The 17209-nt window shown below is 37.7% G+C and overlaps 1 protein-coding gene across 2 annotated transcripts in view; it reads left to right on the forward strand.

Moving 5' to 3' along the window:
- Nucleotides 1–16809, forward strand: part of Pnn (desmosome associated protein-like protein pinnin) — a 71228-nt gene extending 54419 nt beyond the window's left edge. For both annotated transcript variants that reach the window (XM_067118303.1, XM_067118304.1), the window contains 2 exons: nt 12364–12573; nt 14587–16809. In XM_067118303.1, the coding sequence (XP_066974404.1) occupies nt 12364–12573; nt 14587–16385 (2009 nt within the window). In that variant the 3' untranslated portion in view covers nt 16386–16809. The remainder of the gene's footprint in view (nt 1–12363; nt 12574–14586) is intronic.
- Nucleotides 16810–17209: the final 400 nt, after the last annotated feature.

Raw genomic sequence — 17209 nt, forward strand, 5'->3', positions numbered from 1 at the left:
AAATAAGCTTGCATAAATAGCAGCTTTGTTTCTCAAATAAGGAAACTGATCTTTGGCCAAGCAATTATAAAAGTTGAGCAAGTCCCCTTCATTATACTTGGTACGAAGGCTGTCATTATTCTGAAGATCAATCAGTTCGATTTGTGCTTCTGAATTCTACTTCATCAGGAGATACAGAAAAGGGGTTGCTGAACAACTTCAAATCATTGACTTCTTTCTTTAGGTCCTCAAATCGGCTCTCAAAGGCCTCCAAAAGTTTTCCTAATTTTGCTGCATAATATTCATGTCTATTGCATACTTTGTGTTTCTCACACATAAGTTTGTAATTTGGGAAGTGTCCTAACTCTCCTTTAACTATCTGTAACTGAAACAATTTTAGTTTTTGTTCAAAAGCTGTCACATAATTGGCTAGCTGAGAAATAAGTTGGTTATTCTGAAGTTTATGATTCAAGTTATTTAAATGACTTGTGAGATCTACAAGAAATGACAAATCACAAAGCCAGTCAGCATTTGTAAGTTCTGGTACCATCTTATTCTTTTCATTAAGAAATATCTCAATTTCATCCAGAAGACTGATAAATCTTTTCAGCGTATTTCCCCTGCTTAACCACCTTACTTGAGTGAAAAACACTAAATCGCCATATTCTGCTTCAATTTCATCAAGAAATTGCTTGAATTGCCGGTGATGCAAAGCTGAGCGTGACTTGATAAAATTGACTGTAGAAACTACAACTTTCATTACATGATCAAAGTCCAGTTCTTTTCCACACAAATTTTGTTGATGTATTATGCAATGAAATTGTTTCAGTTCATATTTTCGCTCTCCAAGGTGTTTAATCAATAGCTGCACCAATCCATTCTGCTTGCCTATCATTGCAGGAGCCCCATCAGTTGATATTCCTACTAACTTGTCCAAATCTAACTCAATTACTGAAATTTGTTCTAAAAGTCCATTAAGTAAATCACTACCAGTTGTCTGCCCCTTCAATGAACTGAGCCCTACGAGTTCCTCATGAATAGAAAAGTCCTCTGTCACACCACGTACAAATACAAGTAGCTGAGCCGTAGATGTAACATCAGTAGATTCATCAGTGGCTAGGAGAAGTACACAAATTGTTTACTTTTCTCCTTCAACTGGTCTACTATATCACCCGACAAATCAACAATACGACGTTGCACTGTCATACGATTCAAACTGATATTCTCAAACTTTTTCAAAACATCTGGAGAAAGTTTTTGAGCAGCAAGTAGAATACACTTTTTAATGAAATCCTCTGAAAATGCCTTGGAATGTTTAGCAATCAGGTTTGCAATTTCATAACTCACTTCTGTTACGTCCTGTGCCTCTTTATTTTTCTGAATAAACATATTTTTCTGCACATGAAAACCTTGCATTAGTGATTTAATTTTCTGCTTTCTTAGTTCACCAACAAATTTTTCATAAGGCTTGTGCTTTGTCAGAGAATGCCTTTGCAAATTGTATTCCTTACAAACGGCCACACTATTCTGGCATATCAAGCAAATGATTTTTTTTTTTCACTGTTTTCCACAAAGAAATATTTATCTGTCCATATTTCTTGAAATTTTCTATGTTCATCTTCAAGCTTTCTTTTTCGACTTGAGTTTTTGTCCACAGAAGTACCAGAAGCCATAGTAGCTAAGCAAAATTAATCTGAAAACACTACAATGATAAATGCCTGGCTTTGTAGCAATATCTCCTATTTTAGACTGCAAAGAAACTATCGGAGCTCAGACAAATTGGCTAACTTGGAAGGTTGCCAAATAATCATTTTACAAACTTTTTAAACTGGAATTTAGATGTATTAGGAAACCATAATTATGAATGTAAAATACAATAAAAAAAGAAAAACAAGAAAAACAAAAACAGGTTTCGCATCTGTTTAAAAAGAGAATAGTATTCAAAATTATGATAAATATTAATTTAGATATAACTTCAGGTGGTTACCTTCCCTTCACAACAACGAGGTTACTCCCTCCTAGACAACGGTCTACGAGGTGAACGCAGCGTATGGCTGTCTACAAGCCATACAATGCGTTCACCTCTTTGTCTCGACTGCTTTAGTGTTCGAGGATGGTGATGAAATTATGAATTTAGTGAATGAACTGATTATAGATAACGAGATAATTCAACAATAACAAGAAAACACAAAGAATAATACATACATATATATATATATATATATATATATATATATATATATATATTTATATATGCATGCAGACACATATACATACATACATACATATGTATGTGTGTGTGTGTGTGTGTGTTATATAGTACATTTTACTATTTGTAATTATATCATAAGACGGAGTAATATATTTATATTTATTATTTTCTTTTACTGTACAGAGAGTGATATATTGTGTTTTCTATGATAACTTGAGGGCCGCCATGTCCTTCACTGGGGCATGCATGCCATGCTGGGCACGGTTGTGCACCATTGGTTTAAAGTATTTGTGCTTAAATGTAAATAAATTGTTAGATTTCTGCACATTTATGTCCATATTTATTGCATTTGAAAAAGGGATAAAGGACAAACTATATACAGTGATTGGAGCTTTAAAGTAAACTCATTTAATGTAAGGTTCATTAATCAAGTGTCCCTTGTCTTTCCTCCTGTGCTATTAGAATCACTTGTCTGTTACCCAGTCTTCTAACATCAACAGAAATTAGAGTAACAGTGTTAGTTTTTTGAAAAAGTTTTAGGTACTACATTCATTTCCTGTAGCTCATGTGATCACAGTTGGTGAGGCATGTTTACATGGAATATATGACTAGTGTGTTCTTGTACGTAGTATGTAACAAATTTTCGCAAGTGAAGATGCTTGTGGAACAAGTAGAGATTGATGAAGGTAGATTTGAAAAGATCAAGGCAAATCTTCATATACAGTAGATTAACACGCACAGTCTGGATTTCCATGCATCTCAAGTTTATTTTCCATTCAAATCTCAGCTTAGGATCAAAAGGTTTGCCAAAACCTTAAACCATTGCATTGAGAGAAAGTCAGGGTCACAGGAAGAAGTAGAATTTTTGTGTGGACTGTAACATTTGAGTTTACGCTTTCAGTATTCTGAGATAGTGGTTCATACTGATATATGCAAACCCTACAACTTTTATTAGCCAATGATGTGTCAAGCCTGGTTTTAACGCTGCCGAGGCAATGAGCTCAAACTGGTTTCTCACCTCATTCACTTGTTTTGCTCTGTGACACTCATGTGTTCTCTCGGGGAGAATTTTATTCCTTCGCTGTATGAAGGAAGGTTTATATGCTGAAAATTTCTTTGACATTTGTAATGTTTTAGTTTTTTCAGATGTAGAGCTTGAGTGCCTGGGAGCAAGGGTTCTCTCGCTGGCGATACTTGCAGTATTGCCCTGTATGTTGCCGATTGCTTACTTTGATTCATCTATGGGCATGAAGCAGCTGTTGCTCGGGTTCCCATGGAACCTGTGGCTCGAATCGGAGAGAGAGAGAGAGTCCAGAGTGTGCATGCAGTCATTCCTCCTTTGCATTCATGCATGGGAATGGTGTAAGGGCCCCGGGACGCGATGGACTTGTGTTGAAGTCGAAGAAGAGAAACTATATCGTCGTTTTCGCTTTCATTTACTTGGTGCTCTCCCACATCTTGGGACTCAGGAACCATGTCGCGGACCACTCCAAGACCCTGCAACACAGGAGTACCAGGTGCACGGGTCTCCTCAGGTACGACACATTGAAGAGGTAACCTGTGTCACCTATGCTAGTTCCAGGAAGTCTTTCTCCCAGACTAGTATGTACCTCCACCCACGTTTCTTCAGACACTCGGGTAGAGGGAGTAACCGATGAATGTCATGTACGCAACTCGGAAGCTCGAGTATGCGAACCTCCAAGGTGAATCATGTCACTCCGAGTAATCAGGTTTCATGGAAACCTCAAGTTACCTTTGCCAGTATCGTGGAGCTACCTCCATGGACTAGTATATCCTTCTTCTGCTTGAGTTTCCTCGGACACTCGAGTAGAGGGAGCAACCGATGGTCAATTCACTCGTGACTCTGGAGCTCCGGGTGTGTGAGTCTCAAGCAGTACCTGCATCATCACAGGTACTCAGGTTTTCTCAAAACCACAAGTTACCTTTACCAATGTTGCGGAGTAACCTCCATGGACTGGTGTATAGTAAATCCCCCTTATTTGCTGGGGATGCGTACCACACCTCCCCCACGAATAGCTAAAATCCGCAAATACTTAGAACCCTTCTAAAAACACTTAGAGCTACCTGTTTTGATAGTTCAAACACAAAAAAAAACTAAAGATGCTTATACAGATATTATCCTACTTACAATGGGGTTAGCTTCCGAAAAACCCATCGTGTGTTGGGAAAAACGTATCTCGAATATAGCCTAGCCTACACTATAAATATCAGCCAATTCTGGAGGTTCGTGCAGTGTCTTATGGTAATTCAATACAAAGAGAAATTGAATAACAAACAAAAATTAGCTTAGCCTACAGTATGGTAAATCGTATACAACATACACGGTAGCCTAGCCCATATTTTACTGTACTCTATATTCACATATCGTATTATACAAACATCAACATAACGATATGCATCTTTTCCATGGATCTTTTCAAATGTTATGCTTTAATTCACTGTATCCAATATTGTAAATACAGTAATACCTCGAACTTGGGCGATTCAAGTTGCACGAATTCACAGGCACACGAATTTTTCATTGGAACCTAACTAATGGTCATACACGAGTTTTTCACAGACACGCGAACATTTGCGAACACTGAGAAACCCAGCAATAGTGTTTGTTTAATTTTTTTTTGTAATTTATAAGTTTTCAAGCTTTTATGTGTAAATTAAATAACATTAGATATTATTATTAAAAGTAATAATTTCTCTCTCTCTCTCTCTCTCTTTAGTGAGATGAATTTTTATGGTACATGTATACAGGTATGTTTATTTGTATGATAAATAAACTTTTTACCTAACAATAAGTACTAATTTTCAGATAATAAGATTAATAAAATTAGATAATAATAATAATGAAAAAGCTGTAATTACAAAATTCGTATTATTTGAACAAACAAATTCTTCCCTTATCTTTTGTAAGAAGGTGAAGGCAAAAGCTGTCAGACATGTCATTTAACATGACAACAAGGGGAGTGTTGCTAATCAGTGGTCAAATATCTCTCTCTCTCTCTCTCTCTCTCTCTCTCTCTCTCTCTCTCTCTCTCTCTCTCTCTCTCTCTCTCTCTCTCTCTCTCTCTCAGGAAAAAATACTGTTCGTGTGTGTGTGTACATGTTTTAAAAATGTGTGATAAAGGTAATACATCTTTGGAAGACAAAAAACAAACAAATTTTTTGTTGTCAGAGAGATTAAAGAGATAAGCTCTCTCTCTCTCTCTCTCTCTCTCTCTCTCTCTCTCTCTCTCTCTCTCTCTCTCTCTCTCTCTCTCTCTCTCTCTCTCTCTCTCCAGCCAGCCTTGTTGAATATAAGTTGTAGTGGTAACTCTCTCTCTCTCTCTCTCTCTCTCTCTCTCTCTCTCTCTCTCTCTCTCTCTCTCTCTCTCTCTGCTTTGACTGGATGGCTTAGAAGTACATATGTATATATTTGTAAGGGCACTAATGTTTAAGATGACTTTGAAATGATATTAATAATACAATTTCAAAGATTATAGTCCCGCAGCCCGGACTGTTCAGATGCAACGAACGAGATACCAACTGTAACCCCTACCGATATTTAGGAGTAGACTTGTAAACGGCGAAACTGACCGTCTGCCGAAAATATTTGGGTGGTTTACTTAACAAGCACTACTAATTGCTTGTTAGATTTTGGGTCTAGATCCAGTATATGAGATACCAGATGAAACTAATATATAATATATCCTTGGACTCTCCTGATTATAGAATGACCAGTGACAGACAGGGTGGGTTCCCCCTGACAGACACACTGAAAAGGGGGCGTTAATTGGATCTAGATCCAACTTAGGAGATACCGAGTAAAATTTACACTACAATAGCACTGCGCATCCTAGAGCACTATGGTGGTCATGACAGACATTTTAATGGGTGGTTACCCCCGACAGACACCCCTCAATGAGTGGGGAGGGGGAGACAGGATCTACATCCAACACCGGAGATACCAAGTAAAATTTGCACTACAATAGCGCTGCACATCCTAGAGTGCTGTGATGGTAATGACAGACATTTTAGTGGGTGGTTACCCCTTGACAGACACACCCTAAGGGGTGGGGAGAGGGAAGGGCAAGCCCTGATAATTACTGTATTATAGACTACGTATAGTAGGCTGCTGTTCACCAGTAATATGCATTATTGTGATATATTAATAAATCTTTTTTCTCCTTTCTATATACTTTGTATTTATTTTATATGATTATTATTTGTTTGTTTCATATAAATAACATTCATCTGTAGGCCTATAATAATTCGGTCATATTATTTTGTCAAGCAAGCAACTGACTTCAGTTATATGACTCGCTTTATATTATCTTTGTTTACGAGGTGAACGTTGATATAAGCGAAGGCTGGAAGACTGCCACTGTAAAGCAGCATGTAAGTTCTTATCATTATCCGATTTATTGCTATAAAATGTCTATTTACATAACGCTTGTTGAATAGAGTAATACGCAACTATTGAATAGACAGTAATATATATGTAAGATATACGCTATAGTCAGAGTACAAATGATAATAATTGCGCTATCGTCTACTCAGTTTGTTTTAGTGAAGTAGGAATACCTTCTGTTGGTTTCAACTGACTTGCATACTAATGAATTCGTGGATACATTCAAGTTGTGTATTATCAGTTTTAGAAATGAATATCGTTGTTACTATAATCGATTTTTTTTTTTCGACTGGCGTAGAACTCGTCAAACATGATACACCTGGCTGCGGAAGGACACAGATGATCTCTGTTTCTTAAAAAATCAATTTCTCCACTCCAACACAAAGTTATTCCGAACATTTCCATTCTCTCAAGAAGATTATGAATAAATATAAGAGCAAACTAGACCAAAAAATTAATCACCTAACAAGTCTAGATTTCTAAAGTCCATGCCAAGAACAAGGGTTAAAAACTTATTGGAGAATAACAATAAAAGGAAATCGATGGTTGCTACTCTCAAGTCAGCTGCAGAAGGAGTATATAAGAGATGTATTTGCACGTATAATCCAGGTTGCTTCTCATCAGAATACTACCTTGGACCTGAGACACATTCTGTCATTCCCAGTGACAGAAGTTCCCCTTTCACTGGCGCACAGCGATGGATCTCCCCTAAAAACCGAAAAGTCAGCCCTACTACGGTTACTGGAAATGAATCTAGACAGCTCTTTATCGGCTGTGAGTCACCGTAATGTGGCAGCAACCATTATCAATGGAGGCTTATTAATCCACACAATATTGCAGCAGACAAATGGATCTTATGGAGCAATAGCAAAGGAACTTTTGATAAAAATCTGCTCTTTTCCAGGAAGCCAAATTCATGTTCTCTTTGATAAGTACATCAACCTTCACTTAAAGATAATGAAAGGAGATTAAGAGGTGCAGATAATAAATACTAGATTTACAATCGTCGGACCAGAACAAATTCCACGACAAAGAGGCTCCCAGTTATTGACAAATGGAAATTTCAAAGATGAACTAGCAAAATTCCTGCTCGTGGAATGGTGTAATAATCACTATGGTCCAATCACTGGAGGTAAGATTTTAGTAGTGTCACATGGTGGTTACTGCTTGAAGTATTCCTTTAACGGTGAACAAGAGTATATGATCACTGATCAACCAGAAAATCTCCAAGGTCATCATGAGGAGGCAGATACTTTGGTTGCTCTTCATGTGTTCAAAGTGCATAGGAATATAATTGTTAGAGCTTCAGATACTGACAGTGTAGTAATTCTGTTAGGTTTACTGGGAAAGATGAGTGAAGAAGAGCAAGGAAAACAAAGTATCATAATGGACTGTGGATATGGAAATAATCGCAGATATATCAACATCAATGAGCTGATTCATATTTTTGGAATTAAAAAGAGCTGGAATATCAGCCGCATTACCAGCATTCCACGCCTTCAGAGGCTCAGACGTCACAGCAGCATTTTATAGGAAAGGAAAAATAAGACCAATTAACATCATGGCAAACGATGAAACTGGAAAATTTGTAAAAGCTTTCCAGGACCTCTCATCCACTCAGGATCCAGACATAGAGTTTTTGTCTTCCTTTGCATGTGCTATATATGGCCATCCACACCTTAGTGACCTTAATGAAGCCAGGTATGTCATGTTCAATAAAATGACTGGATCTGTTAACACAAGAAATCCTCTAGCGAATGTGAAGCGTATCAACTGTGCTGTGCACTCGTGCCACCTTGTAGCGCAACTCTCAAAAAGAAAATTCAACGTGCTCTGTATCTTAGCATTGTTTGGCACCGAGCTGATAAGCAAAATCCCAGTGACGGACTACAGTAGACCCAACTCATTTTGGTTGGAATAAAGATGATCAAGCTTTTATTCCGGAATGGTTTGAGGGAAGCTCAGTCAGTGGCAATGGTCCTTATCCAGAACACTACTAATGTGGCAGAAACTGATATCTGCACTGATATTGATCATGATGAAAGTGATGACCAATGGACAGATGATGAAAGTGCAAGTGATGAAGGCACATATTAAATACAGATATTTGTCAAGGCAGTGTATTTTTGCAGGTTTTTATCATTATGATGCCATGATAATATAAGTATAAATACATCATGAACATTATAGGTTTTAACGCGTAATTTGTATTTACTTATTTTATTTTTACAAAGCAGTGGATAGTAACAACTGTTAGTGAAATTTGTTTGTTATATGTTAATCTGAGTTAAATATATATGACTATTTTTTGTGGTAAATGTATATAGACATACCGGTTGTATACCTTTAATGATATTGTGGGCATATTTATTTGTATTATACATTTGTTTGCACTTTCTAAAAGGGATCTTTATTAAATGTTACGGATTTCTTATTTTCCTATATGTTAATCCGTAATATATTGGAAAGTACCATTAAGTTGGTTTATACTGTTATGAATAAATACTGTTTATTACTCCCATTTCTATGTGGAAGTGAGACAAACAATCTTGAAATGCAGACATTTATTTGGTATATATACTGTTATGAATAATTATACTTTTTATTCTTCTTGTTTTATATTCAAGTGAGACAAACAAACTTGAAATGTAGGCATTCAGTTAGGCATTTTGTTTCATAAATTTTTTACTATGGTTAAAATATGAGATTATACACGTACATGTAAATGTGGACAGATTATTTTCATGAGTGATTTGTATTTATTTTCAAATAGAATTGGTCAGTAAGTGTTAAGGAAATGTACTATATTTGTGCTATTAATTAAATCAGTGGGTAAGGCATAAGAAACTATAATACCTTCATGTATGTTAAATCTGCAGTAAACGTGTATAGGAACACTTGTATCGATATTATGCTCAAAGTTCGTATGTTAGTTCTTTCCTCTTTCTTTTTCAAGAATATTTTCATTAAATGTTACCGATGTATGATTCTTCCAATGTCAAATCTCTGACAATACAACAGTACTTATAAGTACGTACATATCGTACAAGTTTGTTTTTTCCCTTTCTTTTTCAAAAGTAATTCCAATAAATATTACGGATGCATGATTCTTCCAAAGCAAACTTTTGACAATGCTGTGGAACTGTACTTGTACGTATGTACATAACATACAAATAATTTTATTTGTGATTTTTGTTTTTGAGAATCAAATGTAAGTCATTGTTGTAATGGGCCTATAGTTAGTACTTTGATTTAAGGCATATTTCGTTAATAGTGATTATATCTTGTGAGTTTTCTTGCCTGGTGGAGATACATCCGAAATAAGTTCGAAGTCACTGAACCTAGTGTAGCCTATGTGAATAATAAATCATATGAAATATTTTTGCTTTTTCAATTTTATCTGGCTCATGAATTGCAGAAAATTACCATTTTCTTGTTGAATACTTTAAATATTAATATCGCCTATGATACATATTGAATCATTTCAAGGTGTCCCATCTCTCACCTCCAATCGTTGGTTATGTCTGTCAGGGGGTAACCACCCACTAAAATGTCTGTCATTACCATCACAGCACTCTAGGATGTGCAGTGCTATTGTAGTGCAAATTTTACTTGGTATCTCCAGTGTTGGATGCAGATCCTGTCTCTCCCTCCCCACTCATTGTGGGGTGTCTGTCCGGGGATAACCACCCACTAAAATGTCTGTCATGACCACCATAGTACTCTAGGATGTGCAGTGCTATTGTAGTGTAAATTTTACTTGGTATCTCCCAAGTTGGATCTAGATCCAATTAACGCCCCCTTTTCAGTGTGTCTGTCAGGGGGAACCCACCCTCTAGTATGTCTGTCACTGGTCATTCTATAATCAGGAGAGTCCAGGGATATATTATATATTAGTTTCATCTGGTATCTCATATACTGGATCTAGACCCAAAATCTAACAAGCAATTAGTAGTGCTTGTTAAGTAAGCCACCCATATATTTTAAGCAGACGGTCAGTTTCACCGTTTACAAAGTCTACTCCTAAATATCGGTAGGGGTTACAGTCGGTATCTCGTTCGTTGCATCTGAATGGTCCGGGCTGCCGCTCTATTAATATAGTAACAAGATAACGATTTAAGGTACATTTGATGTAGGATATTTTAGGTATACAATTAGTATTTGACTTTCAAGATAAGCAGTTTGAGAGGGGTGGGGTAGCAAGTATTCGTGGATTTTAACTATTTGCCGGGGGGCCTGGAACTCATCCTCTGCGAATACGGGGTTTACTGTATGTCGTTAGTCTGTACAAGGTGTCATTGAGTCCACGCAAGGCGTTATACCATTAAGAAGTCAATCCCACCCTGATGGCCACGTGTCCGTGGCTGTCAAGTATCAACAGGGTCGGCAACCAGTCCACTTAGTTGTCTTCGAGTCTGGACGAGGTTCTACAAGTTTGTTCGCTTTCAGAGACCAACCAAACAGTCCTGTCACCAATTCTTTAGGGCAATTAGACCCATCCTACAAGACAGGGTCTTCCAGTGCGGGAATTTAGGCTTCGACATCTACAGCACAAGACTTCTCTCAAGTCCTCGCTCTGCTTACTTTTGTCTTCCTTTCTGACCATGAACTTCATCCTGTCCCACAAGACCAATAGGGACAAGGAATCATGACCAGACTCCGCTGTTTTTTCCCAAAGACCTGGTTTTCAGTCGGATCTATGGAGGTATCTGTCTGAATTTAGACTCTCAGAAGCCCCTCATCATGATACTAGTCTTAGACTGCTTCTCACTCCTTGTGCTAGTAGAGGGAGCCTGACTGGGGAACCGTGGTCTTTATTTCAGTGCAGGTGACAGTGTTATCTAGTTGTTTTTTATTGTGATACTGAGCCCAGGGCAGGGGCACTTATTGAAGTTTTTCCTAGCCTACAGTTAACTCCTTTGCTGCAAAACTACCAATTATGCTTTGCTAGTTATCGAAATTCTCCTTCGCTGCAAAGCTCCCACTTAAGTAGCAGACAATCCTGGTTATACCACCACATTGCTACAGGTTAAGTCGAGAACCAACCAGAGGCAGTTTTCTACTGCAGGCTCTCTTAACTAATAAGGAAGAATAAGCATTGTTTTCAATGATAGAACTTTTTCTATTTCATATTCATTACATGTCTTAATGTTTTGGAGTAGAGTATGTCCATGCATCCCACTTCCTGTCAATGTGGGAATCAGCTCTGTAATTACTTGGTAAGTTACTTATATAAAAATGACATTTTTTTGATAAAATAAAGTTTTACATATACTTACCAAGTAATTACATGATCAGAGCCCTCCCTCTTCCCCTCAGATGGACATATGGCATAAACAAAATAGGTTGTCTACCAAGTCATTCATGGTATTCCCATTAGTGAGCAGGACCAGTCACCTACACTAAACTGAATCATCACCCACAAATTTTTTAATTTTAAGTTGCTGTACAAGATGAAATTATAGCTATGTAAAGTTATGTAATTACTTGGTAAGTATATATAAAACTTTATTTTCAACTTCCCGTGGAAGGTAGTGAAAATTTTTTAGAATTTTTTTTCTTATACATGTGCATTTCCATATCTTCTTATTTCCATTGATGTGTTTTTTCTTAAATTGACCAACCTTAAAGTTCGCCCAGTCTGGGGATGTGCTTGATATATATTTAGCCCGTCCCGTAAGGGCTAACTCATGTTAAATTCAATGAAGTAAAATCCTTAAGGGTGTCAGAAGAAGATCAGTTGTTTAATGACTGGATTTTCTTATAGGGGAACTAGAGCAAGATCGACAGCGCCTGAAAGAAGATCTGGAGGATATTCTTGGATCTCGAGCGGACGATGACCAGGGCGAAGAGGGCAGGGATGCAGCAGAGGAGGGGGGGGAGGAGGAGGAGAAGTCATTCGTGAGCAGGGGGGTCCGGTCTGAGGTCATCAGGCAGGGGGAGGGGGGTACCAATGATTCTGTTGATAACTGTGCAGGTGAGTAATGTTTTCCCAGTGTATTTCAGTGTTCACTATTTATGCAACTAAACACCAGTGATGTGATGAGAGTCATGATAAAATTATTAGTTCTTCAAATACTCGATTGGTTATTGTTACAGCTCTTTTTGTTTTGTTTTCTCTTGGCCTGATTGTGAGTCAAGTATGAGCTATTTTAATTTCTGATATACCATATTAAAACAAAAGATGGAAAGGTAGAAGCTATGTGATAAGTTTGGAACATAAGGTTACCATGGATATTAGTTCTGACAGTGTTTTGATATTTGTGTGATTGTCAGTGGTCTGTATTTTTGTACACATGTCTTAAACAAAATTTGCAGCTGAGACAAGTAGTCTGTCACCTTACTTTAAATAATTTCATCTCGGTTTTAAAACGCAGTTGGTGTAGGTTGCAAATAATCTTGGTTTTGTTTACAAGTGGGAGCTAATTTTTTATGCCCTAGCCTCTGCTGGTTATGTATGGGGTAAGAGTAGTTGCGCTCTCTCTTCACCTTTATTCCTATTTAAGCAGAGGCTTCTTTTACTGAATCTGGTAAGATCTCCTTATTAGTATGACTCTATCTCCTTATTAGTATGACTCTATGTTAACCAATTATCTTGTCAATGTAATTTCAAAGGTAGTACTTTTATCATTACCAATGCATTTCCAGTTGAATTGGATATCTGTCACTGTATTGCTGTTTCAATTTCAGTGTAATGAAATGCCTATGATGAAGTCCATTGGGTAACCTCCTACACTTTTTTTTTTTTCCATCAGCATCCTACTGTTTGTCATCTGATGCATTAGGATTCATGATGTTATTAAATACCTATGGTGCAGTCCATTGGGCTGCATTTTTTTTTTTCTTCTCATCATTAGAGTCCTACTTTTTGGCATCTGATGCATTAGGGTTCATGATGTGAGGAGCTGCAGTTCCAACTTCTTAGTTGCTGCTGCATTGTCAGCATGGTGCTATGTTATTCTAATGAGTAATGCCAGGCCATTCTACAAGTGTTCCACCTTTTTTTACTTGATGTTAGTGGTCATCTACTGTTCTGTTGACTTTATGGGTGTTCATGATTTTTAATGTCTTTTCTTGTGTTGTTGAACCATTCTGTGAATATTATGTTGAGGTGTTCCAACCAGTAGTAGTTGTTCTGATGATTCATTGCCTTAGAATATATTCGGGCTGTTTTTTAGGCACCATATTCTACTGATGTCCCACTTTTATTCCTTACTGTATTGATTGTTGGTGTACTATAGTCCTCTTGATCATTCTGTTGGTGTTCAGCTGCTTATCAACTGAGGCTGATGTTTTATCAGTTGAGTGACTATCGTACTGACCTTCCTCAGGTGTTTTGTCAACTGTTCTACTCAAGTTCATCCATTCTATTGACCAAGAAATTCACCTGGGGCCTCCATGAGATTTCTTGACCACCTTTTGTTACAGTTGCTAGTTCAGTTATTGTAATTCTTTTCCTGAGATGTACGATTGCTTCTCATAGGCAAAAGGAATCTTTACTAACACCACCCTCTTAGCATGTTATTCTCAGACTTGCTGCTCCTCACTTAAAATTGATGACCTTGGAATTAGTAATCAGTGCCCATCCCCTTTCAATGGCTTGGACTCTTTGGGCATGAGGAGGCTATACTCTGTATTTTATTCTAATGTTATATATTGCAATGTCTTGATTTCACAACTTCCTGAAGATAATTTCATTTTGTTTTTTATACTTGGTTTATATTATCTTAAATGTAATATTTTAGAAATTCCAGCCAGATGAGATATCCCAAATTTCTGAATCCATTGAGGGTTAGACATAAATAGAATCAAAATGCTTAGTAGCTTTTTTCAGTAATTGTGAAAAAAAATGGAAATAACATTTTTGTAGCTGTTGTTAGTTATGAGATAATTGCTTGATACCTGATTCATGTACTTCATAATTCAAACCCATTTTCAGTCTGCATATTTTCTATGTCAGTCTTTCTCATACCAGTATTATTTGTTACAGATTTGTTAGATTACGAGGCTGAAGAGGGAGAGCTAGTGTATGATGAGGCAGACCTGTCAGGTAAGGATAACAATGACACTGAACGTGTAGTAGTCCAGGTAGATGGGCGGGGCGATGGGGGGAGGAAGGTGGAAATTGTGGGGAGTCAGTCTTTAGATAAAGTGGAGGGATTGACAAAGGTGGTGGGTGGGAATGATAGTGAAAAGGAGAATCAGAGTAGGCTTAAAGAAAAGAGTAAGGATAGGGATAAAGACCGAAGTTCAGACAAAGACAGAAGGCATAGAGATAAAGGGAGGGAGAAGGAGAAGGATAGGGGAAAGGATAGAGACACAGGCAAAGAAACAGAACGAGATAGAAGTAAAGATCATCTTAGTAGCAGGGAAAAAGATAAAAAGAAAGACAAGTCAAGAGACAGGAACAGAGATGCAGAGAAGGAAAAATCAAAGGCTGCTGCAGAAATGGAAGAACCACATTTACCAGACCTAGAAGCCACAATTGTGCACATTAAAATTGAGAAAGATGATGATGATTTTAATACAAAGGAGCCTGAATCTGTATCAAAAGCTATTAAGGAAGAAAAGGCAGACAAATCAAATACATCTGTGGAAGAAGACAAGACAACCAGCGTTGTAGATTTGCAGCCAGATGGAGAACTCCCGCCATCTCCAACAATTGCAGATTTCCCAATGCCTTCAGATTCCCCATCTCCTCCAAGGGCACCAGCAACTGCATCTTCTCCAGCTGCTGCAACTTCCACAGTCACTTCTAATCCTGCACCTGCATCCTCTCCTAAAGCAGCTTCTCCCCCACCTGTCCTCACATCTCCTCCCATACCAAAATCTCCTCCCCTACCACCTAAAGACTCATCAGAAACCACCTCTCCATCCCAAACTCTTTGTTCAGCTGTTTCTGGAAAGGAACAGAGTGCAGTAGATGCCTCAATGGAGGGCAAAGAAGAGGCTGGGGAAGCAGAATCCAAGAAAAAGGGACAAGCACCTGTGGCACATCTCGATATTAATCCTGGTGATATACAGCTACCTGAAGGCAACCCAATAAAGCCAGCAGTGTCTGCAGACAGTAAAAAGTCTTCGAAGCATAAACCTGTGAAGGAAGATAAAAAGGTAAGTGACAGAGGAGAAAAGAAAAAGAAGGGTGAGAAAAAAGGAGGCGATAAGCACTCAGGTTCTTCAGACGACAGTTCAAGTGATGAGAGCAGCAGCAGCAGCAGCGGAAGTAGTGAAAGTGACAGCTCAGACTCGGAGAGTTCTTCTTCTTCCTCTGATTCTTCTTCTGGTTCATCTTCGGATTCTGAGAGTGATTCAAGCTCAAGCACAAGTTCAGACTCTGAAGCTGGTGGGCAGACGAAGAAAAAACAGACAAGGAAGAGGAGAGGCTCCAGAAGTGCAGATGATAGTAGTAGTGACAGTGAGAGAGAAGGAAAGCCAAAAAAGAAGAGAAAATATGACCAGAGTAAAAAGGACTCAAAGAAGAAAGACGCCAAAGTAAAAGTAGAGCAGAATAGCGACGATGACAAGTTGAAAAAGAGCAGTGCAAGTAAAGACAAAAAGAAAGAGAAAGATGGAGAAAAAGGAAAAGATAAAGAGGCAAACTACAAATCCAGGGACAAGGATAGAGAACGAGATGCATCCAGACGACAGGAGAGAGAAAAAGGGAGAAACGCAGGTAGAAGTAAAAGTAGAGAGAAAAAGAGGGATAGGAGTAAGAGCAGAGATAGGAATAGGAGGGACAGAAGTAGAAGTAGAGATAACAGTAGAAGAGACAGAAAAGAAAGACGTTAATTGGGTTGTCACTTAAATGTTTTTCTATTTTCAAGGGGGTTATATGGGATGAAATTTGAAATTGTATATATATTGTATAGGTTGGATTTTTCCCAATTTTTTATTTGGCATTTTTTCATATAGGTTATGCCATGACAAATTTTGCTCATTAATTGTCACTAAAACTTACAGCGATAATGACTTAATTCTTAATTTTCTTTATTGGAAAGCATATACAGTAATATCCTCAGCCATGCCTGAAGTTTCAAGATTCAGACACTACAGTGTTGTCAAAGGTCATTTTAATGCTAAACTTTGAAATCATTTTCAGCCATGGTTGTTATATATTTCTTCTTTTTTTTAATATTGTTTACATGATAATTAGTATAAACTTCTTTTTCCAGTTCATGTAAGTCAGATTTTTGTGTAATAAATAGTACATAAAGAAGTTTTTCATTATCCCGTAAGCGTTGGCAAGAAATCTTGGCCAGTGAAAACTGCCATGATGTGTTTAGCGATTTGTGTTTTGGGCAACCTAAGAACTTTTATAAAACAATGTCCTTCAGTTTTCTGTGGGATAAGCATGCATTTGCAATATTCTTGAACCTTTAATGTTGGTAATGGGTCATTCCTTACACCTTAAGACATTTGAAAATGGAAACCAAAATGTGTACTGGGTTGTTGCTTCTCTGACGGCTGAACCCCAACTAACTACTATGCAGCAGGAAGGCCCATGAAAGCTCAAAGGTTACCAGAGTAAGCCTGAGCTAGTGGTGGTACTCGACGATAAAACTAGAGTGAAGTCTGCCAGGCATATCAGATAAATGTTGGTGTCAGTAGTGGAT

The sequence above is a fragment of the Macrobrachium rosenbergii genome, chromosome 16 (assembly GCF_040412425.1).
Source record: "Macrobrachium rosenbergii isolate ZJJX-2024 chromosome 16, ASM4041242v1, whole genome shotgun sequence".
Lineage (NCBI taxonomy): Eukaryota > Metazoa > Arthropoda > Malacostraca > Decapoda > Palaemonidae > Macrobrachium > Macrobrachium rosenbergii.